The sequence below is a fragment of the Alligator mississippiensis genome, chromosome 11, assembly GCF_030867095.1.
Source record: "Alligator mississippiensis isolate rAllMis1 chromosome 11, rAllMis1, whole genome shotgun sequence".
Lineage (NCBI taxonomy): Eukaryota > Metazoa > Chordata > Crocodylia > Alligatoridae > Alligator > Alligator mississippiensis.
Genome location: NC_081834.1, coordinates 44,557,722 through 44,584,995, shown reverse-complemented (window position 1 = coordinate 44,584,995; position 27,274 = coordinate 44,557,722). Strand labels below are relative to the sequence as shown.

The following is a 27,274-nucleotide window of genomic DNA, read 5'->3' as shown; positions in this document are numbered from 1 at the left end:
AATAGAAATTTTTTGTGGTTTTCCTTTTTTCCATTTGTGGAGCTTGTTGAAAATAGGCTTTTATAGTAACACAGAGCCCTTAGGTTTAACTTTTTGCTTATTTTCCACTAGGGGGAGGTGTAGAGTCAGGAATGTTTGCTTTTTGTTTCAAACAACTGAAAAATAGAAACAGCATCCATACAGGTTTCTCGGTGTATAGTAAAGCTATTTATACATGATAGTAAGATCACAGCTATGAATTATGGCTTCCTTGCCAGCATAAGAATTGTATATGATGAGTTTTATTAACCCCAGCTGACTGTAAATAACTAAAAACCATGCAGGTTTATTGCTTGATTTAAAGCTGTTCCTGCAGCAGTTTGCAAAAGGAAAGGAAGGGGGAAGGGGACTGGGTTTGATACAGCTTTGGGAGAAGAGAGGTATAAAAAGATCTCTCCTTGTTTTCATAGTATATGTACATACATGCACATATACTATGTGCCAGATATACAATTTTCTATATAGTGGTTTTATATTTTGCAGTATTTGTCTGTCACAATTAACACACTTTTTTTAATTGTACCTTTGGTTAGGATATTTTCAAACCCTGAGGAAAGAGTTTGTGTATATCATAGGCAATGTTTTTGTAATGATATTTCTTTTAAAGCTGCAATGTACTTGTATTTTTACTGTCAGCCTTTGAGCGGATGCCATATCTCATTTTGAATCTGTCTGCCTACTTGCCCACCTACAGGTTTCCAGAACGCTCCACTATTATCAAAGCAGCATATTGTTTTGAATTCTGGACATCTCAATATTAAGGTTCACAAATGCCTTTTATCCAAATGCAATTCCCCCAGGTTTGTAAGGAGTTCATTGTAGTGTTATAGCTATTATATTTTGTTTAAAAAAGCCTTATTCCTTTGCAATGCAATTTTTTTTATGAAGGCCTGGTATCATTATTACTCTTCCTGTTTAAAAAAAATGCATTTTAATTCACTGCATTGACAACTTCTAAAACTGAGGCAAATAGGAGAAGTGGGCAGACATTTTCATTCCTCTAAACCTGTCAGATTTAAATAAACATGGCAGTGAAAGAAACGGACTTGAATCTGGAGTGTTAGCCCAGCCCTGGCCAACTGTCAACCATTCCCGAACTTCATCACACCCCTTAGGAACAGGAAAGTTCCATTTTCTTTCCTTGATAGACTAAGAAATAACCAGGAATCCAGGTTTTCCACTTCCCACAGAAAAACAGAGAAAACCACGGATTTCCCCCTTTACTGGAGGAAAATGTGTATTTCTCATTTTAACAGAGAAACGCATGGATTTTGCAGTTTTGCAAAGAGTTCCCTGCAGTCTGGCAGAGCTCCAGCCTGCAAGGGGCTGGGAGGGAGCAGGAGGAGGGCGGTCAGGCAGGGGGCACCATGTGCATGTATAGGCACATGGCTGCCAGGCAGCCTGGAGAGCAGCTGGGGTGGAGGGAGGTGGAGGGAGATTGAGGCCCCCATAGGGAGGGAGGGAGTTTGGTGGGGCTGGGAATGCTGCCCAGCTGGGCGGTGCTTGGGGCCTGGGGCCACAATGCATGGTTGCAGGGCCCCAGTGGAGAGCGGGACATGGCCTTAGGCGGTTTGTCTGGGGTGGGGAGGGGGTTGGCTCCCCACCACTCTATGCACTCTTGGACCCATGCCCCCCAGATGTGTGCGGGGCAGGGGTGGGCTCACGCACATCGCGGGCTTGGGCTCCCTGTTGCTCTCACCCAAGGGCAGTGTGGGGGTGGAGACATGGGGTTGTGCCCCTCAGTGCTGACACACATGTAGGGGGCATGTTGCCAGGGCAGTTCAGAGCTTGCAGCGTCAAGGAGATCCCTGTGTGGCCACGCTGTGCCCTGTAGTGCCAGGTTGCACCCGCTGGGCTGCAAAGGCCCCGGGGGAGGGCAGCAGGGCAGGTGCCTGAACCCGGGAGCCTGACTCTATGCTCTGCTCTGCTGTAGCAGCCCCCACCTGCTTCAAGGGACAGGGGGCTGTGGACTCAGGTCCCTGGCCCTGTAGCCCTGGCAGCTGGAGGTCCTTTCTGGCAGGGCGAGGGGTGGGCAGGGGGCTGTGGGTGGGGGCAAGGGGCACCAGCAGGGCTGGGGGTGTTGGCGGGGGAGTGAGGGGCATTAGCAGGGCCAGGGGGCTGGGAGAGTGAGGGACACCAGCAGGGCTGGAGAGGCTGTGGTGGGGAGTGAGGGACCTTTCATTTTAATCATGGACTTGGGGATTTTTGTCAGGTAATTTACAATTTTTTTTATCAGAGAATTTGCGATTTTTGTCTTCAGGGAAAACCAGGATCTCTGGAAATAACAAAGCACTGCAGGATACTGGCGCACCTCTTGAATTTGAGAGAGCTTACAGAACAGAACGCAACACTACTTGTTCCAGGATACTCTTTATTTCCTGGTCAGTTATGATGGAGAAGCTTGCTGCTTTGTAACGGGCTGATATAATTCAGGCACAGGATTTGGACATCCCTTTTTATTACTGACATGTACCATGTCAGTATTGCAAGTGATGCTAGTTCAGGGGTGGGCAATTATTTTGGGCAGAGGGCTACTTACTGAGTTTTGGCAAGCCATCAAGGGCCATATGACAGGCAGCCCAGGGCAGATAAATATTAATTTTCTAATTTTTTTAGGGGCCCCGTGGGCTGGATAGAATGGCCTGACAGGCCGCATCCGGCCCCTGGGCTGCATTTTCCCCACCCCTGTGCTAGTTGCACTTTCTTGTTTAGTCTCAGCATAGAAGCTAAGACCTGAATTAGGCTGTGATGGCCAGAGGTGGACTAAGATTTTTTGGGGCCCTGTGTAAGAAAAGGATTAGGGGGCCCCTCCGCCCTGCAGGAAGGGGAGGGACCTCTTTCCATCTTCTACTGGTGCTGTGGAGGTGTGCAACCCAGTTCTCACTCACTGGTGAGTTACGGTGAGCAATATAAAGTAAATAAGAGGATTTATTCGCCTACTTATTTGCATGTTGTTTGGTACCTAATATACAAATAAGTAGGCAAATAAGTATTCTTATTATTTGCTTTATATTGCTTACCCTAACTGGCATGTGAGTGAATGAGAACTGGATCAGAACTGAAGAATACTTGTGGTATACCTGACAACACTGAACCCAGATGTCCAAGGGGAAACCTAAGCATCCAGGAGAGCCTTATTTAGCAGGGACCCCTGGGCCTGAGCCCTGATGGCTGGTGCATTAATCCATCTATAGTGGTACCTGAACTGTGGTCCCATCCCTAAGCTCACTTATTCAGACCAACTCTATTAGCTCAGATGAAGGTATAACACGTACACTTTCTAAAAAGGATTTCCTGTGTAATCAGTTCTCTAATTAAAAGAAAAATACTGGCAGGGAGTTGAGGGAGAGAAAAACAGCTCTTCATTGAGGCATTTGCTCATTAATTTTGTGGAGCACTTGGATACCATGGTGACAGGTGCTGCATAAAAGCATGGGAAGCCTCTCATGTTAAGGTGAGTTTGGATTCTTGTTCATTTTGCTACAAGTGGGAGTAATTGTAACCTTTGCAGTAAAGTCAGGACCAGTTGATCACAGAGACTGAACTCTCCTTTCACTACTAATGTTCCCTGCAGAACTAGTACGAGGATAAGCTCCTCTGTGGCTAAAATGATGCTTAGGAGTTGAGTCAGCCCAGAGCATTTCACCAGGACTAGGTTACGGTGTACTAAGGGTATGTCTGTGACATGGCAGTAGCATGTCTCGGTCAGGATGTTCCTGAGCTTGCTCCAGACATGAAAATACACTGCTGAGCCTGCTCCAGGGTGGTCCCTCTGTGGGCCACTCTCAAAACGTTGGTCTTCTGGGATATTTCTAGGTTTGGGGCATGGGAGAAGGATCAGATGAGTGGGGCATGCTCAGAAATATCCCAGCCTGGACAGGTTGCTGCTGCTGCTGCTACAATGTAGACCAGTGATTCTCAATCAGGGTGCCTTGAGATCCTTTCAGGGGTGCCACACAACATTAACACTACCAGGTGTGCAAACATAATTCACGAGATAAACTCCGATAGTTTAAATCGGAATCCGTAGTGACAAAAATGTTCTGACCTATTGTGGTCTGTCTGAGTTGTTTGCAACAGAAGTGCTCATTTCCCAAGTAAAAAAAAAAAAAAAAAGAAAATTAAGAGCTGGTATTTTCTGAGACATGCCTTGATTTTAATGACATCCTTTAGTCTAATTGGGGGTGTCTTGTGTCTAACAAGATTGAGAACCACTGGTGTAGACATACCCTGAAAGTTCAAAGGGACTATATGGACATTGTTGTGGCTCAGTGGTGATGTGATTTGGTTTCTCAGTATAACCTCCATGGACTTCTGATCATATAACAATGTCACCACTGTGAATTTTCCTATACAGCAGTGGCTGACAGCCTCTCAGAGCTCTTGTTCAAGTTGGGCTGGTGTTCGGACCCACCATCTCTGTCTCTATTTCTCTCCCCCACCCCATAACTGCAGTCCTAGCACAACTCCCTGCTGCCTAACCATGGTTTGGGTGGGGGCAAAGACCTTCCCTTCCTTGTCCCAGTACTAGAACACCACCCAGCTTTCCAGTCTGCAAACCAAATCCAACCCTCACTTTGCCAAACCCTGCCATACACCATCATGAGTTTTTTGTAAAGTCAACAGACAGCTAATATTTTAAAGTAGTAATAATAATGATAAATAATAATAATATCTGAAAAAGGGACTCTCTTGACTTTCAAGGTACCAGCATTTCTTCTAGATTGGGCCAGAGGTTTCCTTGGTGTTATTACATTAACTTCAAACAAAGTAACACTAGGGACAGGTTTGACCCATTGTGCCAATTTCTTTTTAATTTTGAATACACTTTAAAGCCCAAATACCTACCAGAATTTTAAAAAGACTTTTCAGTTAGACCTCAGCAAAGAATAGCTAAACAGCTGACTTAATTTCCATATTCAGTATTTCTTACCCTCTTTCACCTGTACACCTGATTGATCTTTTTTCAATTAATTTTTCTTTTGCTCAAAATTCATGTTCATCTGCCAACTTGCAAACTGGATTTTTTTTTTAGCACAGCTGGGTTTGTGAAAGGTATCTGAGGTGATTGCCAAGTTTCACTCAAATACAGCATTGCAAGTAGTAAATAGTACTGTTCTGAAAGCTTTAATTTCAAGGCAGAATTGTTTGCACATGCTTTCAAATGAGGGAATTCAAATTTTAATAGGCTTTAATTCAGAATTTCTTCTGGCTATTGATCTAGTTTTATTGCTATGCACAACTGGATTAACATCTCTGAGAAACTCAAATATATCCCATGCTTGATAGTGGCTAGGTAGCAAGCTAACTGTGGCTGCTGCTCATAAGTAAACTATGGTACTTGTTTATTGTTACCTTATCCTCTTTCCCACATGTATATCTCCATGTCTGGTGTCTTCATGTATGCAGAGATCATAAATCATTTGGAGTGTGACAATATTTGTTTTGTGTGTGCAATGCCCAGGACAGTGGGCCCTCATCAGGACCTTTAGACGCTACTGCAGTTCAAATAATAAATATAATCCTCATTTGCAAATTTAGATGTTTTTCTTCTGTTGTTGCTCTATTATAGGGCACATGTTATGGGATTTTATGGCGTTGGTACATTCTCTGTGTGTTGATTCTCTCATCTTTACCCCCCTTCTCATATCTGCTGCCTTTTCTTACCCTTATTAGTCTCTTCCCACTCTCGCCTCAATGCACTAAATCTTGGGTTTCAAAGTTGAGCTTGGGGGGAAGGGAAATGAAGTGAGGCTTTATGTCAAAGAGGTAGAGGTGGTAGAAGTGTTCAGCACATTGTAATGGGTCCTTGGCTCAGTCTCACCTGGTTCAGTTCTGCATCCAGGGAGGCCAACAGCTACAAGCTGCTGACAGGGAGCATCTGGTTGTTCTCTTCCCCAAGAGAGCCATTTGGCCATTAACAGTACTAAAGTCCTCCACTTTGGCTGGCACGCCTGCATGGTGGAAGACATCCACTGGCAGGTGAAAGGCTACATACTCATTGTAATAATAGAGTCAACTTGGAGTCTTGTGTACTGTGAACACAGCTAGAGTTCCTTTGACTCCTGGTGTCCTCCCTGAACCACTGGCCTCCTGCTCTAGTAGTCATTCACCCCAATACTTTATTCACTGTATCTGGAGCCTGGGAGTATATTTCTCCTTAATGCTCCAGTGACTTCAAAAACCTGTAATTAAATTTGAAGAGAGCTGTTTAATAGCATGTATATAAATATGCTGTAATTACAAAATATGGAGAAGCAAGCACAAATAATTAAATTTCATGTCGAGGTTTTCATAAAAGATAAGAATCCTAAATTTCAGTCCTTTTGAGAAAATCTATAGTGGGGAAGCAAAATAAAGAGTGATGGCAATGTGGCAAAGACATGGTCCTGGAGATCTTGCACAGATTCTGTCAGTTCTTTCCACTACAGTGAGTTTCGTAAAGGGGCACTGTCAGAAAAGAAAAATCACATAGGTGACAATGGGCTCTGCAATTAATCATTGGTCACCAGGAAAGCAGTGGGTCTGGATGCAGGCTCCTTTGATTCTACTAGACCACTCCAGAGGAACTGGCACTTATATTGACTGTGGTATTTAATCATCATATATTGATGCCTAACCCCCTGTCTGAATCACAGAATGATGCTAGGCTATTGTAATCCCCAAAGAGCCCAGAAGATAATTATGAAAGTAGAAGGCCAACTTCCCTTCCTAACGGAGATGTAAAAATTTTGGCCAAAGTAATTGTGCCTTCTCTGGAAGGGTCTTGGCTAAACTGATTAACAGACAACTGATTTTGTCCGTGGCTGGAATTATGTAGATGGCATAAAGACCTTGATAAATGTGTGTTACTCAGCCTGGCAAGGTTCTAACCCTGTTCGATAGGCTTTCTGTGTGGAAAAGGCCTTTTGATTGAGTCAAGTGGGAGTATGTGTTTCAGACACTAATTAGGATGGGATTCCAAATATACTATATGCCATGTAGAAGTCCCCAGTGTAGTACTATAATAAATGGTTCCTGATCTTCTTCATGCTAACTCATTAGAGGGCTGAGACACGATGCCCTCTTTCATCTCTGCTCCTTTGACCTCTCACTGCAGCTCCCAGTGGGTCAGACCCAGTCAGACCCCATTCTTCAGGCCATTACAGTAGATGTGGCACATAAAAGCCTGGATGTGTGGAAAGACAAGGTTCCTTGGGTGAATTTGATATCTTTTATTAGACCAACCCAAATGGTTGGAGAATAGTTATTGAGCAAGCTTTCGGGTTCAAAAACCCTTCGTCAGGCTAATAGCCTGACATCAATTTATAAAGATACTCTATTTAGTAATGACTATCAAGGTAATAATATGATCAGTACAATATTTTTGTTTCCTGGATCCAGCCTACTTGTTCCTAACTCGTTCCATATTTTTGCCAGGGATGTGCTTATTGTGGATGATGTGGATGTGCTTATATGATGTGGATGTGCTTGTATGTGCATAATGCCTCCTCCACTATCACACTCCAAAAGATCTAATTTCTTTGTGTTAAATCAAGAGGTTTTGCTTTCACTCATTAAGGAATCTACAGCTTGTACTGGTGAGTTCATATGAACTTCTGTGGAATTTGACTATTTAACAGTTTGACTATTCTCTCCATTCCAGGAGTTTTTCCATTTTCCAGGGCACTAAAAGCTCTTCTTATATCTGGCCTGAATCTTCCACCCAGTAGTGTAAGTACATGTAGGTGACCAGGGCACCAGCCCTATGCATCCACTCAAAAGAGATACAAAAAACAGTAGTTCCCATGGGCACCCAGGGCACAGAACCTGCTTCCATTTCTCGGCAAGTCTGAGACTCTTCATTTTGAAGAGTATTACTGTGATTCCATACTCTAAATAACACAGTCCTGGCAAAGTATGTTGTAATTCTTACTATGGTTGAAATGATGATCACAATTAGGTTGAGTGAGTGGAATTTAGGATTGTTCGTAGTGGCCGATTGACTATATCCTTTGTGACTCACAGTTTCTAAATTTACAATTAATGTCACACTGCTCTATGAAAAAGGAGCTTTACCAGATCCCTACACCCTGGTTACCTTCTGCAAAGAAGTTGTGTTCAATCTGTATACGTGCACCATTTAACCCAAGAGAATCACAAAATAACAGCTTTGTCCTGCTTGACCTCCTGATGAAGCCAGCATTTTCAACTAATCAATAAAGATTTAAGCAACAACCTTAACATTATCATTGTAATAACATCACTGCAAAAGGAAAACTGCAATATCTTAAATTAATCTGGAGCCATACATATTACTAAGCCTTAATCATAATCATCAAGGTATCACAACAGAACAGAATGAAGGACTTTTGGATGCCTTTTTTGTACTTTATCATATATAGATTTCTTTTTCAAATTTAACTCTGAATTCCCTGGGCTTATAATGGGTTATAATTAAAGCATCTCCGTAATCTCTTTAAGTGTAAATTACTGATATCTACTCTTAACCTCAGCTCTTTCATTTGTCTGGCAGCATAAAAAAAGCAAATTAGCTTATACAAATTCTTTTAATTTTCAGTTATTTTAAGTGGTGTTTTTAATATTCAGAGAAATTTTGTTATTTTAATCACTTTTTTTAGTCTTTGTCGAAGTGTACTCTTCATTGCTAAAACAATGTCATATAACAGTCAGCATTTTGACTGTTATACCATGGGGTGAGTGAAGAAATGTGTATTTACTACTAGTGGAAATTTATAGCCCTAACACTAGTAAAGTTCAAAGTTTCTAGGAGATGCTAATATTTTGTCCTTATATTGTCTTCTGACAGCACTCATTCCATTCATCTGCTGAGCTCCCTCTTTTCTCAGAGCTGATCTTGACCTGTGCCGAAGGCTGGTGGCAGCTAGTATGGACCATTTAAAATAATATCCTCATCTTTCTATGCTCTAGTTATTAAAGCCAAGTGTGCACATCCATTTGACAGATATAGGAGATTGCTTGGGTCTGCACTGCACAGGGTGGGGGTTAGAAGGAAGGTGGCCTAATGGTATATCATAATAGCTTCTGCTGTTAGTGTTGCAACAGTCTTTGCCTTGCTTTGCTTCTGTGCTTCTGTCATAATATTGACTTGCAAACATACAGCATTTTTGCCAGTTGCTATGGTTACTTCTGGGCTACCAGCATCTGAGCTACAGAAATGAGTAACCAAGCAATACATTTCAAGTCCTAATGAAATGCACAGCAGTGTGTTAAACTTTTAAACCCAACATGAATATTACCAAGCAACATCCATTTGTGATTTACCATAATTGCTGCTGCAGGCTCCTTACAGTTGGTGTACGGGAACATATGTCTCTTCATCTATCACTACATCCAATAGACATTATCAGCTGCTGGCTTTGCTGTATCCCACACCCGTGATGGTTCAGAGGACTAAGTTTAGTCTCTCTAAATTATTTGCATTTTCCTGTATGTCCAGAATGGCAATGTCTCTCTGTGTTTATTATCCATTTCTCTTTTCCGCCAGCCCTAGTGGCTTATCTGCTGTGTTGCACTTTTAAAGCGTGAATTGAACTTGTTCCCTAAGATGATTCTGCATATGTGGAAGCCTAAGCCCCATCAAACCAGCATTAACGTTCAGTTAAAACATATGAGCAGGTAAATGTGATGGCACTGCCTGCAGCAAGTCTGAATTGGTATTCTGTTTTCTGCTAAGGAGGCATAGTTAGTCTCTATGCTGAACAGAGTATTGCAGGGTTGGCCAAGTGTCATGGGCAGCTTGTGTGTGTGGCATGTGGCAGACCAGGGAGGGAGTAGGAAACACAGCAACAGGTAGGGTAGAGAGCAGAAAGCAGAGCCACAGATCGGACAGGAAAATAATTCAGTACATCATGTGGGTGAAGGTATAGGGCTTACTTTGTAGCATGACTGTCAAGAAGGTTGGCCCCTGCGGTGTATTTCATCCATCAGTTCTGAATTCCTTCCCTTCTTGTGATGTAGTTTATGACATGTAAGGCCAAACTCCAGGCTTTGGGTAAAAAAAATAATAGCACTTGCTAGTGCAGTTCCTTTTTCATTTGGGAATTTCCATGGCCTTATACAGAAGAGCTCCTGCCGTATCATTTCTGATGGTTGTCTGTGTTCTGCCAATGTTTTTAATCCAGTGCCAGAGCTGCCAATCTTGGAGAGAAGGAATTGGCTGATCCACCTGCACTATGTCCGCAAAGACTATGATGCATGTAAGGTAAGAGCTGTCTTGAAGGAATGGCAATAAGGAGTGTTGTATTGGTTTCATTTCTTAGTTCCTAAGCCTGATCTGCATTCTCTATTAGAGTTTAAACTTTCTCTTGCAAACACACCAGGCTCAAATCTTCTGCCAGTGTTAATCGGTGTAACTCTGTCCTTCACTGGAGCAATGATAATTTAAACTAGCTGAGGTCTGGCCTACAGGGGTTAGTATTACTAAAGCCTAAGGGGGATAATGGTAGTTTCCATGTTAGTGTCTTAGGGAGAAAGTAGTATGTGTCCCAATCACATTCTTCCCTGATTTCCCCTGGGAGCCTGAAGACAGAGAGAGACCATAAGCAAAGCAAATGTGAAAAATGCTTTGCTCAACAACATTTACACCTTTATGTTTACAAATCTCTACAGTGTCAGGGGTTTCAGTGGGCTTTACTGATTGTCTGTCTTGGAAAATTCAAAAATCGGAGCAAATACAGACCTCTGTTGTTTTTGGTGACAAACAGGGTCTTCCCACTAGACAACAGCATAGTCTCCTCGTGGTGTTTTAGAGACAGCATGAAAATAGTTCTGTAGAGCAAAACACTCCCACAAGAGAGTGTGAGGAAAGGTCTTGGCTTTGTGTGATTGAAATTCATTCCTTTTGCCCATGATACATTGCACCTTTTGATTTCTCTTGGGTTTAGTGAATAGCTTGAGTCTGTTCATCGTTGTAGAACTGTAGTGGTAAGTGGACATAAAGTATAGCAAGTCATTTAAACAGTGTGTTAATCTTGTCTAGAGAACATAATCTATTAAAGGTGACTTGGAGAGGGACAAGGGGAGGGAAATTGGAGTAGCTTGTATGTTTCTATGATGTAAAATGAAGAACTGAAAAGATTGTTTTGTTGCCAGTCCTGTTGGTTCGTTTGGGTTGGTGGGTTTTTTGTTTTTTGTTTTTATATCAAGGAATATCTGGTCTTGTCTCCTCTATCTTTGTTGGAGAACTTCTTGGATGACCAGTAAACATGGACCAGGAGTTTACTTGAGGGATCTGGGGTATTAAATCCTTGACAAACCTTTTCTCTCAAAGTTAAATGAATATAATAAACAAATGAAGTATTGAAGACACATCTCTTCCTCATCTATTTATTCTGCTTGCGTTTCTTTAGTTTCTTATTATTAATTTATCAGTGCTTCAGTCAGACATGGAATGCCATGAGGCAGAAAAGATGAACTTCAAATATGAGAAACAAATAGGACAGAAACTTTATAAAGGCCTGAAAGAAGGAGGAATCGTTTTGGTCTCTCTTAGTCATAATAAAAAGCTTGAAAAGGAGGCCAAACCTAGGGAACCTAAGTGATCTTCTTTTCCTTGGCAAGTTAGCATTGAAACAGTAGCTCATAAACTGGTCTGTGAAGCTCCTGTGCTCTTCAGAGCTCACAAAATAAAATAATTTTAGAATTAAATTAGCAGGTTTGGACCATACCCTGTGCATACACACGTGTGCGTGCACACAGTGATCTATAGAATCAAGTATTTGAAGACATAGGCCCAGATCCTATTTTGCCTGTAAAGTGATTAAGACTTAGATGCTGCTCACCTTAAACCTATGCATCAAGGCGTGGGAGAGTGATTCTCCTCCATCTCCTATTCTTGGGCAGACTTAAGGGCAATCTAACATTCTTCCATCACATAAGGATCCATCTCAATCCTGTTCATCAGGAGGAGAAGTGCCTTGGGGTTCTCCCTCACACAAGGTTGTCTACCGGGCTTTTTTTTTTCTTTAACCAATGTCTGTCTACTGCAGAATGCATTAAACAGTCCAAGGAATGAGCAAGAGATAGTGGGACTCTTAACATAATGGTTAGGGCACTCATGGTTGCCACGGAGGGCATCCAGGATTGTTTCTTGCTACCAGACCTGTTTTTCCCCCTTTAGCATCTAATGATCATTGGGTAGGATGGATAGCTAGCTCTTGGAGCAGAGAACAGCGGGCAGATCACTGTACTTTCTCTCCCAGATGACTGCCCTCCTCGTGGGCTGGCAGGATCACACTCCCTCTTTCTCACTCACCTGAGCTCCTTGAATTCATTTCCACCTAATGGTCCAGCTTAAACGGGAGGGGTGGGAGATGGTCTCCACTCTGCCTAACTAGCAAGTATGATGTTTTGGGCATTGTCCTGAGAAGGACACATGGGTTCATATCCCTTCAGGGTGAGGTAGGCCTACAACCCAAACCTCCCCCTTCCTGGGTAAATGCTGTAACCATGCAACTGTTGCATAAAAGGTGGTCACTGTCACACTGCTCCCACTCTCACCTTCATATCAGCATCCAGCAGTTGCCCTGTGTGTGACACATTTTTTTCAGAGAAGGGATCTGGGGACATGCAGAGAATGTATGCATATTCCAGAAAGAACGAGATCCTGACAGAGCAGAAGTGCAGTGAGATGCCTGGGTGGCCATACTGGAATACCTCAGAGCAGGGAGCCAGGTCTAGTCGCATACAGGACTTCACAGGCTAACGTGGAGGAATCTAAGCATCTTAGTGGAGCTTTGGCAGCTGTACAGGCTAAATATGATCAGGTTTAGTGACTTGGATGTCTGAAATCTGCCTAAGTGCCACATAGGTGCCCTAGAAGTGGAATAGGATTTGGGATCTTAAAGAATTAGAGCAGGGGTGGGTGAAATATGGCCTGTGGGCCAGATCTGGCCCCCCAGGCGATTCCTTCCAACCCGCAGGGCCCCCCCGTAAGCCCTGGCTCTGCGGCTCTGATAGTTAAGCAACCATTCCACCCCCGCCTAGCCTGACCCACCCTACCCCGAGCCAGGGGACACTAGACACAAGAAGCCTCTGCTTGGCAGAGGCTTTTCCTGGCCACCCTGGGGCTGTTTCTAGTCTCCCTGCCTACGAGTCTGAAAATGCAGGTGAAGGCCTCACCGGGCTGGGGCCAGGGACTCCTGTTGGGGGAAAGAGGGCAGGGAGTGCAGGGAGCTGTGCACTTTGGGGCCAGGCTAGGCTGGCCCTGCACACTGCAGGAGTGCTGTGGGTGCTGAGCCCACTAATTTTTTTCAGTGGGTGCTTGAGCCCCAGAACACCCATGGAGTTGGCACCTGTGGCTACAGGACTTAAAGAATTAGTTAAATTTGCCCTGTTGCCCTCTCTGGCACTAAGAAGCTAATACAGTGGAGGATGTGAAAATGTTGCACTTTCCATAATCAAAGAGTGGTATTTAGAAATAGCTGAGAGAGCTGTTTATGAACATCTACTACTAATTGAATGTGTAATGCCAAAATGAAGATGTATGGAAGGAATATGTTTAATTGACAGATCCAGATTTAAAGAGAAGAGAGGCCCAGAGTTTCTTTTAATTTATTCTCTTCCCTCATCTTTGGTTTTCTTTCCTCTCAGATATTCAAATGAACCTCTTCTGTACATCCAAGCTAAAGTGAGAGTGTCCTCATTTAGGATCCTTCAATCATTTCATAAAGACTGTTTGCAATAAAGGCTCCCCTATACCCATAAGCCTTTTATGAGCTAATTTTTTGGCTTATTTCCCGCCTTGTTTCCAATCTCCTCTTAGGCAAGTGCTGTTGGTGCTGTATACATCCTTTGCAGAAGTATCAGAGCGGCACCAGTTAACTTCCAGATTGGAAAAAGGCATTCCCTCCTAACCTCCTCCTAGGTCCTCACCTTACCCATTTCAGTCTTCTCCCCTCTTCAAAAACCAATTTGTGGCTGAGGGAGAAACCTCAGAGCCCTATTTCATTGATAATGAGTACAGCCAGTTCTTAGTCATAACCCCTGCCCTTCCAAAGACCACTCTGTCCAGTCTAGCTTTGGTAATTCTTCATTCTGACCCATGAGCAAAATATAGTAGATTATAGCAGCTGCAGATCATCTGGCAATTATTGTACATTTCTGCCCTCATCCCAGCCCTGCCCTATGTAGCCAAATAAGGGTCTGACACTTTTTTTTTTTATCAGCTCCTTCCTCTCGTCTCTCTGACAAGTGTTATTTGTTCATTCTACTTTCACGGACTGTGTTGCAGCTGTCCCAGTTTAATTTATTTCTTCACAAAGAGCCTGGAGTAGAGGCCTTTGTCAGCACAGGAGGTTTTCAAAGGTTCCTTGTGGTGTTTTTCTTGAAGAATATCTAATTTTCTTTGGTCATGAGAATGAAGAGGGAAACACTGCAATACTGTGGTTGGATTTTACTGTTACTTTCCTGTTTGGATTAATTTTCTGCCCTCCGTCTCCTCCACCCCTACCCTCTAGCCCAGGAATTCTGCTGTGCAGTTACATGGACGTTTCTTATCATGAATGCCCTTCCTCCTTTGCTGCAAAAGAGTGATCAAAAATATAACTTTAAAACTTATATAGCCATATACTTTGCCTCTAGTTACTTAGGGCTAGTCTTTTAACTGCAAAGATACTGTGTAATGGTGCTGGAGAACTACAGTCTGCAAAGAAGAACTGTGCTAATAAGAGAATTCGAGTATGGGCTGTTGCTACAACAGTTAAAATTCTGGAAGTTTATAATATAACACAGAACGAGTTTAGCTCCAATAATTCAATATGGCTTATATATGAATATTTATTTTAAGTCATTTTGCAGGGCTTGGTTTGCATGAATGTTGTTGTTTTATCATATGTGAAAGTCACTTAATGATACTTTTTCTGGTTTCATGAGCAAAACAGCAGCAGCAAAGGCAGTACAATAAGGCAGTTTAGTGAATCCGAATTAAGACAGTAGAACCCTGTTTTACGCATATTCGATTTACCCAAGTCTCGCATTTACGCACATTAATATTAGCACCTAAGCAGAAAAATACACCCTGAGGTGCACGTCATTAGCGTATATACATGAGATGCACAGACTGAGTCAAGTGGAGTTAAGCTCAGCTTGGGTTCCCAAGCAGGATTCTGGATTCAGGATTCAGCCTCAGTATCGCCATTGTGTTCAAGATGAGTGCTTCTAATACTGATTCTACAAGTGCTTCCACCTCTACAAGGAAAAGAAAAACTATAACTTTGGAAGAAAAACTTGAAGTTTTGAAGAGATACAAAAGAGGTGAGAAGACAAAGGAAATTAGGTGTGTTACAGGGCTCAGTGAGTCGACTCTCCGTACAATTAGGGACAATGTGGAGAAAATTAAGGAGTCCTGTAAGAGTGCTACACGTTTATCTACTGCCCATGTTTCATTAACAAGGTCGGCCATCATGGAGAAAATGGAATGCATGTTGACAACATGGATTGAGCACCAGAATCAAGAACATGTGCTGTTTTCGACCCAGGTGATTCAAGCAAAGGCAAGCAGCATTTATGAAGTGTTAAAGTGTGATGATCCTGAAGCCAAGCCATTTAATGCAAGTGCCCCAGATGGTTCAATAGATTTAAAGCACACCATGGATGTCATAATCTCAAACTGATGGGCGAAGGAGCAGCTGCTGATAAAAGTGCTGCAGATAAATTTCCTTCAATCCTACAGGCTGCCATTGAGGAAGGAAGCTATGATCTGAGGCAAGTTTTCAACTTGGATGAAACCGGTCTCTTCTGGAAACGGACGCTGAGTCGCATGTTAATCTCAGTCGAGGAGAGAACAGCCCCAGGGTTCAAGGCTGCAAAGGATCTCTGCACACTGCTGCTCGGAGCAAACACAGCTGGCGACTTCAAGCTCAAACCGTTGATGGTTTACTATGCTGAAAACCCTTGGGCGCTTAAGTGTTATGCAAAGGGGCACCTGCCTGTCTATTGGAGAGCCAACCAGAAAGGATGGGTTACTGGATCATTGTTTGAAGATTATTTTTCCAGTCTGCTGCATTTGGAATTGAGGGCTTATTGTGACAGGCAAAATCTGCCTTTCAAAGTTCTACTGCTTCTTGATAATGCTCCAGGACACCCCAAGCCTTGGCGACCTCAGTGAGAACATTAAGGTGCTGTTCTCGCCACCAAACACGTCGCTCATCCAGCCCATGGATCAGGGCGTTAATCGAGCTTTCAAGAGCTGTTGCCTACGGAGGACCTTCAAGAAGCTTATCAATGAGACAAAGTTAAAAGAAAAGGCAAACGTCAAAGAATTTTGGAAGGCATTTAACATCAAGATGACTATAGACATCATCAGAAATGCCTGGAATGATATTACACAGCAGTGCCTTAATGGTGTCTGGAAAAGCCTGCTTTTGTGAATGATTTCTGAGGCGTTGCTGCTGACGAATTTATCAGTGATGCAAGGCATGAGATTGTCAAGATGGCTAAGAGTGTGGGCTTTGAGCAGGTCACTGAGGAAAACGGGGCTGAGCTGCTTAATTCCCGTAGGGAGGAACTCTCAAATGAGGATCTTCTTGAGCTGGTTAGGGAGCACCATGAAGAAAAAAGAGCCCATAGAAGAAAATGAAATGAAAGGCCCTTCCCCCGAGTTCTCACGATGAAAGGCATGGCTGATACGTTCAAACTTTTGGATGTTTATCTAGCCTTCTTTGATGAGAATGACCCCAATCATGAAAGAAGTGCTAAGGTTGCCAGGCTGATAAAGGAAGCCAGTGCCTGCTACATGGAGCTTTACAGGGAGAAGCAGCACTGCTTGGTGCAGTCTTCCTTGGACAAGTTCTTCAGGAATTGGGACAGCACTATCTTGTCTCAATCAACCGACTCTCAGCCCTCCACTTCTAGGAGAGAGCCAGCTACTTTTGGGGGAAAGATATCACCACCATCTTTTGATGTGTTCAACCTGCATGAAGACTCGGTTCCCCATTGATGGATGGATTAAAGATTGTTGCATGTCCATTTTGTATTCTTTTATTCTTTTACTTATAATGTAAATTACAAAAACGTATTGTAAACATATTTATTAACATAATAAATAAAGTATTGGTTGAAAAAGGTTGTATTTGGTACCTTTTGGTGTCATAAATGTGAAGTCCAAGGAACACAACCCCTCACTTTTCTATTATTTCCTATGGGAAAATTCACCTTGAGTTGTGCAAATTCACGATACACAAGGTTTCTCAGGAACGCAATATACGTGCAAGTCGGGGTTCTACTGTAATTAAGATAATGGGCCTTGTGTAAGAAGCATTGGTGAAGTACAGTGTAGTTGAGCATAGTACGTGGAAAACATGCTTTCCGACTGGATTAAGGGAGTTATTTGGTCAGTCTGAAATAAACATCACTTTAAATTTACAGTTTGCTGAGCTGTTAGTATATGAAGAGATTTTATTGTATACCTAAGAATATAAGTGCCATACTGGGTCAGACCAGTGGTCCATTGAGCCCAGTATTTTGTCTCTGATACTGGCAGAAACGGATGCTATAGATTCAGTACCTGGCATCCATCATTTATTGGGTTCAAGATGCCAGAGAAAATATCTCCAACCATTCTGTTCAATAGCCATTAATAGACCTATCATTCATGACCTTATCCAGTCCTTTTTTGGCTAGCTATGTTTACAGGAAAGCTACAGTATTTTATTATTAGATCCCTTATGTCAGGGAGTAACGGTCCACTGTCCCACAGGCTCTTTGGTGACAGGACTGCCATTTGGCATAATGTTATCTCTTCACTATTTCAGATGATTATCAAAGAACAACTCCAGGAGAGTCATGGAATGTGTGAATACGCAGTCTACGTTCAAGGTATGCCAGATGAAGGCTATGAAAAGAATCTGTTTGTCACCCTGAAATATGCTGCTGTCTTAAAATGCATTTGCTAGTGAAAAAAAATCTCACAAATACAAGTTCCATATGTGATCTCTAGCAGAGCTCATAAAACCATGCTCGAGTACATAGGCTTGCGATAACTTCTGACATTTTTCTACTTGCTGGGTTTAATTTTGAAACTCAGGATTGTCAGTTTAGTGAACAGATTAAGGGTCTTTTTTTACCTCCTTGAGTATGAGGATTTTTTGGAGACCTGATATCTTCATATCCTCTTGAAAGTAATGATGCATACCCCTTTTTATAATTGTCCTGTGCATTTCACTGCATCCTCTGAAATGTGTTAAGAATGTTTGCCTCTGTTAGTTGTGTGCTTCTAGGTAACCAAGTAGGTCACAGTTTGTTTTAAGAACACCTTAATGTGAAAGGGTGAATGGCATCTGTCTGCACACAATGGATGCAAAGTTGATACCATTTAAATCCTTCATGACATAGCTTTCTTCCAGTGGCTGCTGTGTTTGTTTGTACAATCCATCCATTACCAGTGCCTATTCATTGCTGTGGAATGGCATGAAAATGAAAGCCATTATATAAAACTGATACCCCAAAAATGCAGTTAACATGACATATGTGCTGCAATCTCACTGTTCACTCTGCTGTTTTGTTTAGAGACTGCCTGTATTGCTTCTTGGGGCTGCTCACAGGTCTGTGCTTTAGCCCAAACTCCACTGACTTCCCACATTACAAACCCCCAGAAATGGTCTGGCTTGTCTCAGAAGCTGTCCTGAGCATCAGGCCCCAAAGCTGATCTTCCTTCTAGCATGGTTTCCCCTGCCTTGTTCTGAGCAGACTATATCACACTCTGCCACTACCCCACACTACTCTCTCTACTGACTGTAATTAAAGCAAAACACAGAAGGACAGACAGTTCCTAGAAAGGCTCTATTTGAATTCATTCCCTTCTAAGAGTCTGTCCGCCCAGTACTTTTTCTCCATCTGTTTCCCACATCCCGTTGCAGCAAGATAATATGACAGGGAGGGACTTAACGGGGGAGCCTTTGTTTCACTTCAGAGAGAGGTATAGACATACCCTTGTCATGTTGGAGCATAAGGTTCTCTGGGCAGGGACTGTCTAGTACTCTATATTTGTAATGTACTTCATGCAAGAGAACCATTTGGTTGACCTTGGAGCACTACCCTAATAAATTACAGCTATTATAATTAATAACATTAACACACAGCTCCTGAGCACATGGCAGTCTGTTATGCAAAAGAGGAAGAGTGCAATGTTGGGTTTTTTTTCCGCAGAACTAGATCCTAAATTCTGAGAGTCCATGTGATATGTTGCAGAATGCAGGGATGGGGGAGAGCTGAAGTTAATCATCCAGCATCAGTGTTTGTAGTTAAACAATAGTACACAGGAGAGGGAAAAGGAATCTAGGCTTTCTGTTACTGAAGAAAGGTTCAGGCTACTACTTGGGGCTTTCTTTCTTCTAAAGTAGCCTTCAAACAACCAAAAAATCCTGTATGCACCTCAGTTTATTCCAAATATGAATTTCTGGCTACACTGCTGCAATAGAGAGGAAAACAGACTTCATATGATTTCAGTCTATTTATCCTTGCTTTACAGTGCAGGCCAGGGATGTGGCTTTCTCCTTCGTGGAGTACTAAACTAACATATGTTGCATATGTTGCTTTGCAGCTTTGATATTTCGCCTGGAAGGGAAAATCCAGGAATCTCTAGAACTCTTCCAGACGTGTTCCATTCTGAATCCTCAAAGTGCTGACAACCTCAAGCAGGTGGCACGATCACTGTGAGTGTCATTTACTTACTAATCTGGGAAGTGCCACCCAGGACATTTCAGGTTTTGTTTATCTTCCAGATGCAAAGTTGATACCATTTAAATCCCAAGTATGCTTCCTTCCCATCACCACTTGAGTTGGTTTTCCTGGGCAAGGACTTCTCATTAAATCAGAATCTCTGGCACAGAGCATCTGTCTAGTCATCACCATTGATGCACTTGGATCGTTTTTTCGTCTTGGTATTTTGAATGCTAAAGACAGAATATTAAATCCAGAGCTGTGAAATCAAGCTTGCACTATGCAGAGCCTTATCTGGGGGTAGGTGGCAGGTTCAACTTTGGTCACTTGTGTCTCTCCCTGGGTCAAACACAGCACTGAAGAAGCAGTATATCTGTATTCTTGGAATGGAGTGCTTTGTCTCTCTCAATGCAACCCTTCTGAGTAGCTAGGGAACAGTGCTGGTACACTGCCTATATCTATACCACCTTCCTAGTGCTGCCAGAGATGTCCACTTTTGAGTGCACCCCACCCACCTGCTGCCACCTGCATGTGCCACGCCTGGAAATATGACCAGGAAGCTATTTTCACAACACCCCTAATGTCCACAGCTAAGTATGCTGGACACAGAAAGCTCGAGCTTTCTTGGTTTGGTCCATGCAGTTGGAAGTAAGTGGATGGGGTTTGCTTGAGAGTAGGTGCCCCAGTCACACCAGAGATACAGTATGGACGTTCCCTTAGATTTTAAATTTCTTGGGACAAATCTGTCATGTTAGGCTATAAAGTAACTTACAGATCTGTGAAGCTGCATAAATATAATTTCTCCTTGGCAGGCATGTTGGAGGGAACATGTTCAGGGCAAAGAAACTAAAAGTTGATTTATTTTCATAGGTTTCTTTTGGGGAAACACAAAGCAGCCATTGAAGTGTACAATGAAGCAGCTAAACTGAATGAAAAGGACTGGGTAAGTCTAGGGCCTTTTTTCACATAGTTTATAGGAGTCTTGGGCACAAACCTAGACTCGAACAATGTGTGTGCGCTCTGCAGGGTATCAGACTTCAAATTAAACTCAACTTATCCTTTTAGTACATAATGAGCTAAATTGCTTCAAGGATAAACAAGGGAAATGACTGCCTAGGCTAAAAACCCTCCAGTACCACTGATCCCTTTGGTATCCAACTAGGACAAAATAATATCTAAAAAAAAGGTTGCTCCCAAAACAAGTGACAGGGATTGCACTGAGTATTTTCCATCTTGGCAAAAATCAGGCCTTCACAAAGAAGAAGAAAGGAGAGAGAAAAATGACTATGATGAAGGGCACTGACTGTAAAAGATGGAGCAAGATGAAGAAAGAGTGAGGATATGTTGTACAGAGTCTTGTGAACAGCATTCTGTATGCAAATGCATACCTACAGAAGAAGTGGTGTGTTGCTGGCATAGGCTTCCTGTACGTGGTTTCACAAAGCAAGCTATGGCTAATCTGCCAGTTTAAAGTGTAGTGGGCCTGATTCCCTGCTCCCATCAACTTCAGCTAGGATTTTGGGAACTCATTACTTCTCAAAATCAGGCTCAGTACGTGGGTATATTTGGCACCACTCTCTTCCTCATCCCACTCCATGCTAAACAAAGAAGCAACCTTCTAGCAGATGGATCTCCTTTTCATCCAAGTTCCCCTTAATCAAGCAAACTTTCTGAGGCATGTGTTGGGCATAGTGTTAACCCTTTGTTTACTGCATGTTTGGCAGGCTTGAAACAGGTCTTTTGTCCTTGTTTTTCTTGTGCTTTCATCTCTCTTGGGCTGTGCTGTTTACTTTAGGATAAAGTGTAAACTCAGATTCTTAAAATGACTGAAGTGTATCGATTTCTTTGAACTATAAAGTAAAAGAGGGCTTTATCTGATACAGGGAGATTCCATTCCAACCAAAGACAACTGCTGCTCATCTCTTTCTGCTTGTCCAGCACACAGTTCAACCTTACGCAACTTTTTCCTTTTTTTTTTCTCATTAGGAGATCAGCCACAATCTGGGTGTGTGCTACATGTACCTGAAGCATTTCAACAAGGTAATTAAGGTGCTTGCCCAAACAGTGAGGGGCATTGGCTGAGAATAACTGTTCACAAGCTAGTTTGAACTCTTGTCTAACAACCCACATGTCCTTTACAAATCATTCATCAGTAAAAAATCACTCATTAAAAGATATATTGCCAGCAAAGGGGATATAGAGTGAGGCTTGGAGTTGCCCAGTGGCTCATGATAGAAGTCTCCAAGACCCTACGTAGACTACAGTTCATGGCCTTTTTTAATTCAAGAAGGCCAGTTAACTTGGTTTAACAAACAGGACTGTAAATGTAAATGCAGCAATCCCTGTCTCAGGCATCGGTGATTTAGTCTAAAGCATAGAATAAACATATGTTTACTGGCACACAAGTTTGCTGGGTGTCTCTGTTTGTATTTACAATACTGTGAACTAATTTGAACAAGTTGGCACTCAGTGACTCAACACAAGTCAAAAGGCCTGCTTTTAGAAGCTTTCTCACCCTTATTAGAGGACCACGCAGGGTCTGACTAGGCAGCTAACAAACCACACTCTAAACCCAAGAAGGTGCTTCTGTATTCCAGGCCTTTATAAAAGGAAATGCAGATACATTTCTAGTTTTAATGAGGCAATTATAACCCTTAGACTGTAGCTATTGCTTTGTTGTCTTCCTGAAGCAAAAAAGATATGAATGGTCTAAGTGCCAAATCCTGGCCACCGCATTTAGCCCATGTCTTGGGGGAATTCTTCAAGTGCTGAGTGGGTTGGTTCACCACACAGGGCAGGAGACAGGATTTGGAAATCTCATGTAGGAGGCAGCAAGGAGCCATAAGTCCTCTCCATTACTGAGCAGACAAGATTGAGTGCAGAGTCACTATATGAAAGTTCACTGCTCCCTCTCCTCATACCATGCAAGGGGCTCACTGGGTGCAGAAACCACCCCCATGCTGTGTCTGGAGCAGCTCAGCTACTGTGAGGGGCAGGGATGGTGGATATATAGGCAGAGCTTTTGGTGCTTAGCAAATAATAAAGAACACCTTAGAAATTTGAAATTGGATTTGCTAACCTAACACCTGAGCATCCCATTTCCTGCTATTCAATCAGGGCATAGACATACAATCAACTTATCTTTGGGAACAAGGGGTGGGACAGTTATAGCTATTCTGTAGTAACTACCTGTATATTGCTTTTACCCTAAGGTAAGTGAAAACGAAATTGCTGTAAATTATACTTCTTTCACTAAGGACTTAAGGTACTGTGCTTTAGCTGTCATTTATCTTGGGGTAAAGGCAGGCACAGGTGCAGTTAACATTGATCACTTGATGTGCAGTAAAGCTCCAACCCCTTTCACCCCACAGTAAATTGCTCATATGTCTAGATTACCCTTAGGTTTTACTGCCTGTTTGCTCATGATGAGAGCTGAGCTGCTTCTGTTGATTCTATGAGAAATACTTTTTAGCAGGAAAACAACAGCTTTCTAAAGGATGATTGGCTCCCAGTTTGATACTCCAGCTTTCTACTACTAAACATATAAGAATTTCCTTACAAATAAGTCCCTTGGGGAGAGAAAGTACTGTCTGTCCTTTAACATGAGACCTCTAGTCCTCTTAAAACTCACTGTTTTATTAATCAATCTGAGCACCACACCAACAAGACTTCTGGCCTTTAGAGCTGAGAGGTCTCTGCAGCTGTTAAGGTCAGTATCTCTGCTCATTTGCATTTAGGTCAGAGACTCTTAGTCTGTTCCTGTGAAGCTTTTGCATCTGCCCATTTCCCTGTTTAGGGGTATTATGATAAAGTAAGAATAAAATGCTTAGGAGAGAGGTTCATATTTGGGACTCTCCATTCTTGATAAAGATCCTGTATTCATATCAGGGCTGAGGGAAAATATGTACCTGAAACAGCCTTTGTAAAAAGGATCTTAAATTTGAGACCAACTAATGTCTTAAGTGTCCCATTAGTCTGAGAGAGGTATTGGTAGCCTCTGGGGAGTGCATGCTGCTTGTCTGCCATCACGTAGACGCATAAAATATAATGAAACCCAGGGAGACCACTTGTTTTTTAACATTCACTGGTAATGAATATCCAGCACTGCATAATTCGTTTTCAATTTTCTTGCCTTGTCAGCATCTCTTACTTTAATGTGTCATATGCTAGAAAACTGCAAATGTTCATTGCCTTCCTGCTGGCTCAGCATGGAGAAGGAAGAGGAAGATGTAAGAGTAGCCCCAGTTTGGAAGTGTTTCCCTTTGGAGGGGATTTATGTGTCCGTGACTGGAGCTGGTTCATTCTCTCAACATTTACATGGAAATCCTGGCTCCTCTGTGGGCTGAGCATTTTGGAGAGAAATGAGCTGGAAATGCATACATTAAACTAACAAACTTAACAGCCCCCAAGTGATCTCATTCTGTACGGGAACAGACTGGACTCTATTTCTCTTCCTTGATGGATCAGTTTGTTTTGCTGTAGTTTAAAGTGTTCTGCTTTGCATTCCTCCTTCCCTAAAAAATACATGACTCCTGGTGCAGAACTTATTTCCAGAATTGCCCCGTAAGCTAAGTCTTTGTAATAAGATCAAGGCAGGTCATGCAATGTGATCTCCTTTCCCTGAGGTGCTAGCCACATGTGTATTCCTGCTCACAGATGAGGCCTCTTTGGCCATTGCTTCATTTTGAATTCTACAACCCCACTAATTTTCACTCTGTGTTGTGCGTGGTGTTTGTATATAGGCACGAGACCAGCTGAACAAAGCCCTGCAGCTGAACAGACATGATCTGACATACATAATGCTGGGAAAAATTTACCTTCTGGAAGGGGAGACTGACAAAGCCATAGAAGTCTATAAGACAGCAGTGGAGTAAGAATTTTACTCTTCTTTTCCCCTCCTTTCCCCCTTTTTTTCTATGCTGGGAGAAATTTGATTGGTGTCTCATCTGAATTCAGAACAGAAATGCATGATTTAAAAAACAAGACTTCAGCCAATGTCTCTGTGAGCACTTCCAAGCTAGGCACCATTGCTCTAAGTTACAATACTCCTGTTCCAACTGACAGCATGTCAGGACAGAGATAACTATTTGAAACCTCTGGCAGAAGAAGGATGAAGAACAAATGAATGGAGATGCCTAGGAGGAAATATGTTTACACTGCATTTCCCAACTCCTAAGATTCATCTGCAAAAGATTAAGAACTAGCAATGATTGAGAGCTGCTTGGGACTGTCACAACTCCATTGCTGGCAATAGCAGTGCCATCAAGTGTAATTTTGGGCCTGTTGGCAGGGCTGTGCGAAATTTAGATGGGTGTTTCGTTTCAAAGATGTTTTGACACATTTCGAGCTCGAAAAAGCAAAATCAAAATGAAACAAAAGGCTTCGAAACAGCTTTAAAATGAAAGGAGAGCACTTGAAACATTTTGAAAGTTTCAAAACATTTCAAGTTTCGAAGCCGGGCCTGTTGCACCTAAACAGAAACTAAGGAGAGGGACAGGGAAGAGCGGGAAGGATTGCTCTCTGATATTGACATGTAGCTCGCTGTTCGATTCCCCAGCTCTCTGATCATTTCCCCAGCTGAAACTATAGTGGCAGTTTGCTGAAACCCAGCACACAAATCCGGGGGCCCATGCCCCACCCCCCGGGAAGAGCTGGGGAATCAAACTGGGAGCTGCAGAATCGAACCAGGAGCTGGGGGAATGCTTAGGTCCCTGAACGTTTCCCCAGTTCCCGGTTGGATCCCCCAGCTCTTCCCAGGGGGTGCGGGCCCTTGGATCATGTGGGATGACAGCAGGCTGCCACTGATGGCTGGGACTGATGCTGGGCACAGCCTGTGCCAAGTGCCGGGAAGCTGGGTGCTGCTGCTGGCCCCAGCTGGCAGCGGCAACCTGCTGTCATCCCATGCGCCAATCTGGAGGCCTGCACCTCCTGGCAGGGCTGTGGGGCTGTGCCACTCCTCCCAGGGGGTGTGGGCCCCCCGATCTGTGTGTGGGATGACAGCAGGCTGCCGCTGCCAGCTGGGGCCAGTGTCAGCTCTGGGTTCTTCCCAGAGCTCGGCGCAGGCTGTGCCAGGCAGACTTGGGTGCTGACACTGGCCCCAGCTGGCAGCAGCAGCCTGCTGTCATGCCACATGCAGACCTGGGGGTCCGCAACCCTGGGAGGAGTCCAGCACAGCCCTGCAGCCCCCCCAGGGGGCGCGGCCCCCCAGATCTGCGTGCGGGATGACAGCAGGCTGCCACTGCTGACAAGTGATACAAGTTTTGCTTTGAACAGTTTGAGATGAAGTTTCCCGGAAACTCTTGTACCTATCTCCTTGAAACTTGGCAGGCTTCGTGCCCTCAGAAGGGGCTACCATCCCTGCAATTTTCATCCAAATCAGGCAAGAAATGACAATGTTATAGGCATTTTCATGATTCCCCATTATAGCCTATGGGCGAAATGTGTCAAAACAGCGAAACAGTTTTGACAAAACGAAATGGAACAGAGCTTCAAAACGAACTGATGAAACGAAACACTGTCTCTTCGAAACGGTGAAATGGAAGTTGAAATGAAATGGTGTTGTTTCGCATAGCCCTACCTGTTAGGGATTTATATGCTATTTTGTGAATGAACATGAGGGCTAAATAGGCTGGTAGAAACGGAGGTGCTATGCGAGTTTCTCCCACCCAATCAGTGTCTCTGAATCCTGATCTGCATTGTGTCAAGCCATTCCTGGGCACAGATTGATAGAGAAGTTAAATGAGCCAGTGGACAAATGCCTAAGATGGACAACTAGCAATTATTTCTACTAATTAACAACTGTGCCCACAGCTGGTCTCTGGTAAAGTATACTATTATTTTTGTTACCTCTTACCCTCTCCCTGATTTTTTTTTTTTCATCCACCTGTTATTGTCTTGCCTTTTATAGATGGAAAGCTTTTGGGGTATGGACAGTCATTATATTTTTGTACAGCACTGGGCACACCAGGCTTCACCCTGGTTGAAACCTTGTAGGTGTCAGTGCAATATAAGTGTCACATTTTTTGCAACCCTAGCTGGGATTTGAAAACTGATTTATATATGAATATCTGCCTTGTTAATCTTGGTGCCTCTGACCTGCCTTTTCTTTGTTGCTGTGATTTTTTCATCAAATTGTGATGTGCCTGAAATACCCTGGTGATGGGGAGGCTTTCAAGAATTTAAAAACCTGGTATCCATAGATGCAGTTAGATATGAGGGCTTGGGCATCACAAATATATCATTAAAAACATGGCACACTCATTTTAAGTCTTTATTTAGAGCATGTCTTAGTTCTGTTGAGCAGAATAGTGTGCATTACCCATTAACTACAAAGGTATCTCTTGCATTGTATCTAAGGGGCAATGGCCTAGTTGTGAAAGCAGAAGGGGGGTGCCAAGCACCTTCTCCAGTTCTTACACTGACCTATTGTGAGATCTGAAGTCATCTAGTCTTTCACACCTGGGTGTACTCATAGTGAATACTGCCTACTTCACAGAGATTCATGAGGATTCATTCATTCTTGTAAAGAATTTTGAGATAACATGTTACACATGCA

General features: G+C 43.0%; 1 protein-coding gene across 4 annotated transcripts in view; it reads left to right on the top strand.

The window, feature by feature from the left end:
- BBS4 (Bardet-Biedl syndrome 4) overlaps positions 1 to 27,274 on the top strand; it is an 80,110-nt gene that overhangs the window by 25,151 nt on the left and 27,685 nt on the right. For 2 of the 4 annotated variants that reach the window (XM_019499343.2, XM_019499340.2), the window contains exons 3-8: positions 10,185 to 10,264; positions 17,814 to 17,877; positions 19,601 to 19,712; positions 20,590 to 20,662; positions 21,706 to 21,759; positions 24,462 to 24,589. In XM_019499343.2, coding sequence (XP_019354888.1) covers positions 10,185 to 10,264; positions 17,814 to 17,877; positions 19,601 to 19,712; positions 20,590 to 20,662; positions 21,706 to 21,759; positions 24,462 to 24,589 — 511 coding nt within the window. The remainder of the gene's footprint in view (positions 1 to 10,184; positions 10,265 to 17,813; positions 17,878 to 19,600; positions 19,713 to 20,589; positions 20,663 to 21,705; positions 21,760 to 24,461; positions 24,590 to 27,274) is intronic. The other 2 variants (XM_019499344.2, XM_059714920.1) reach the window with 1 other exon arrangement.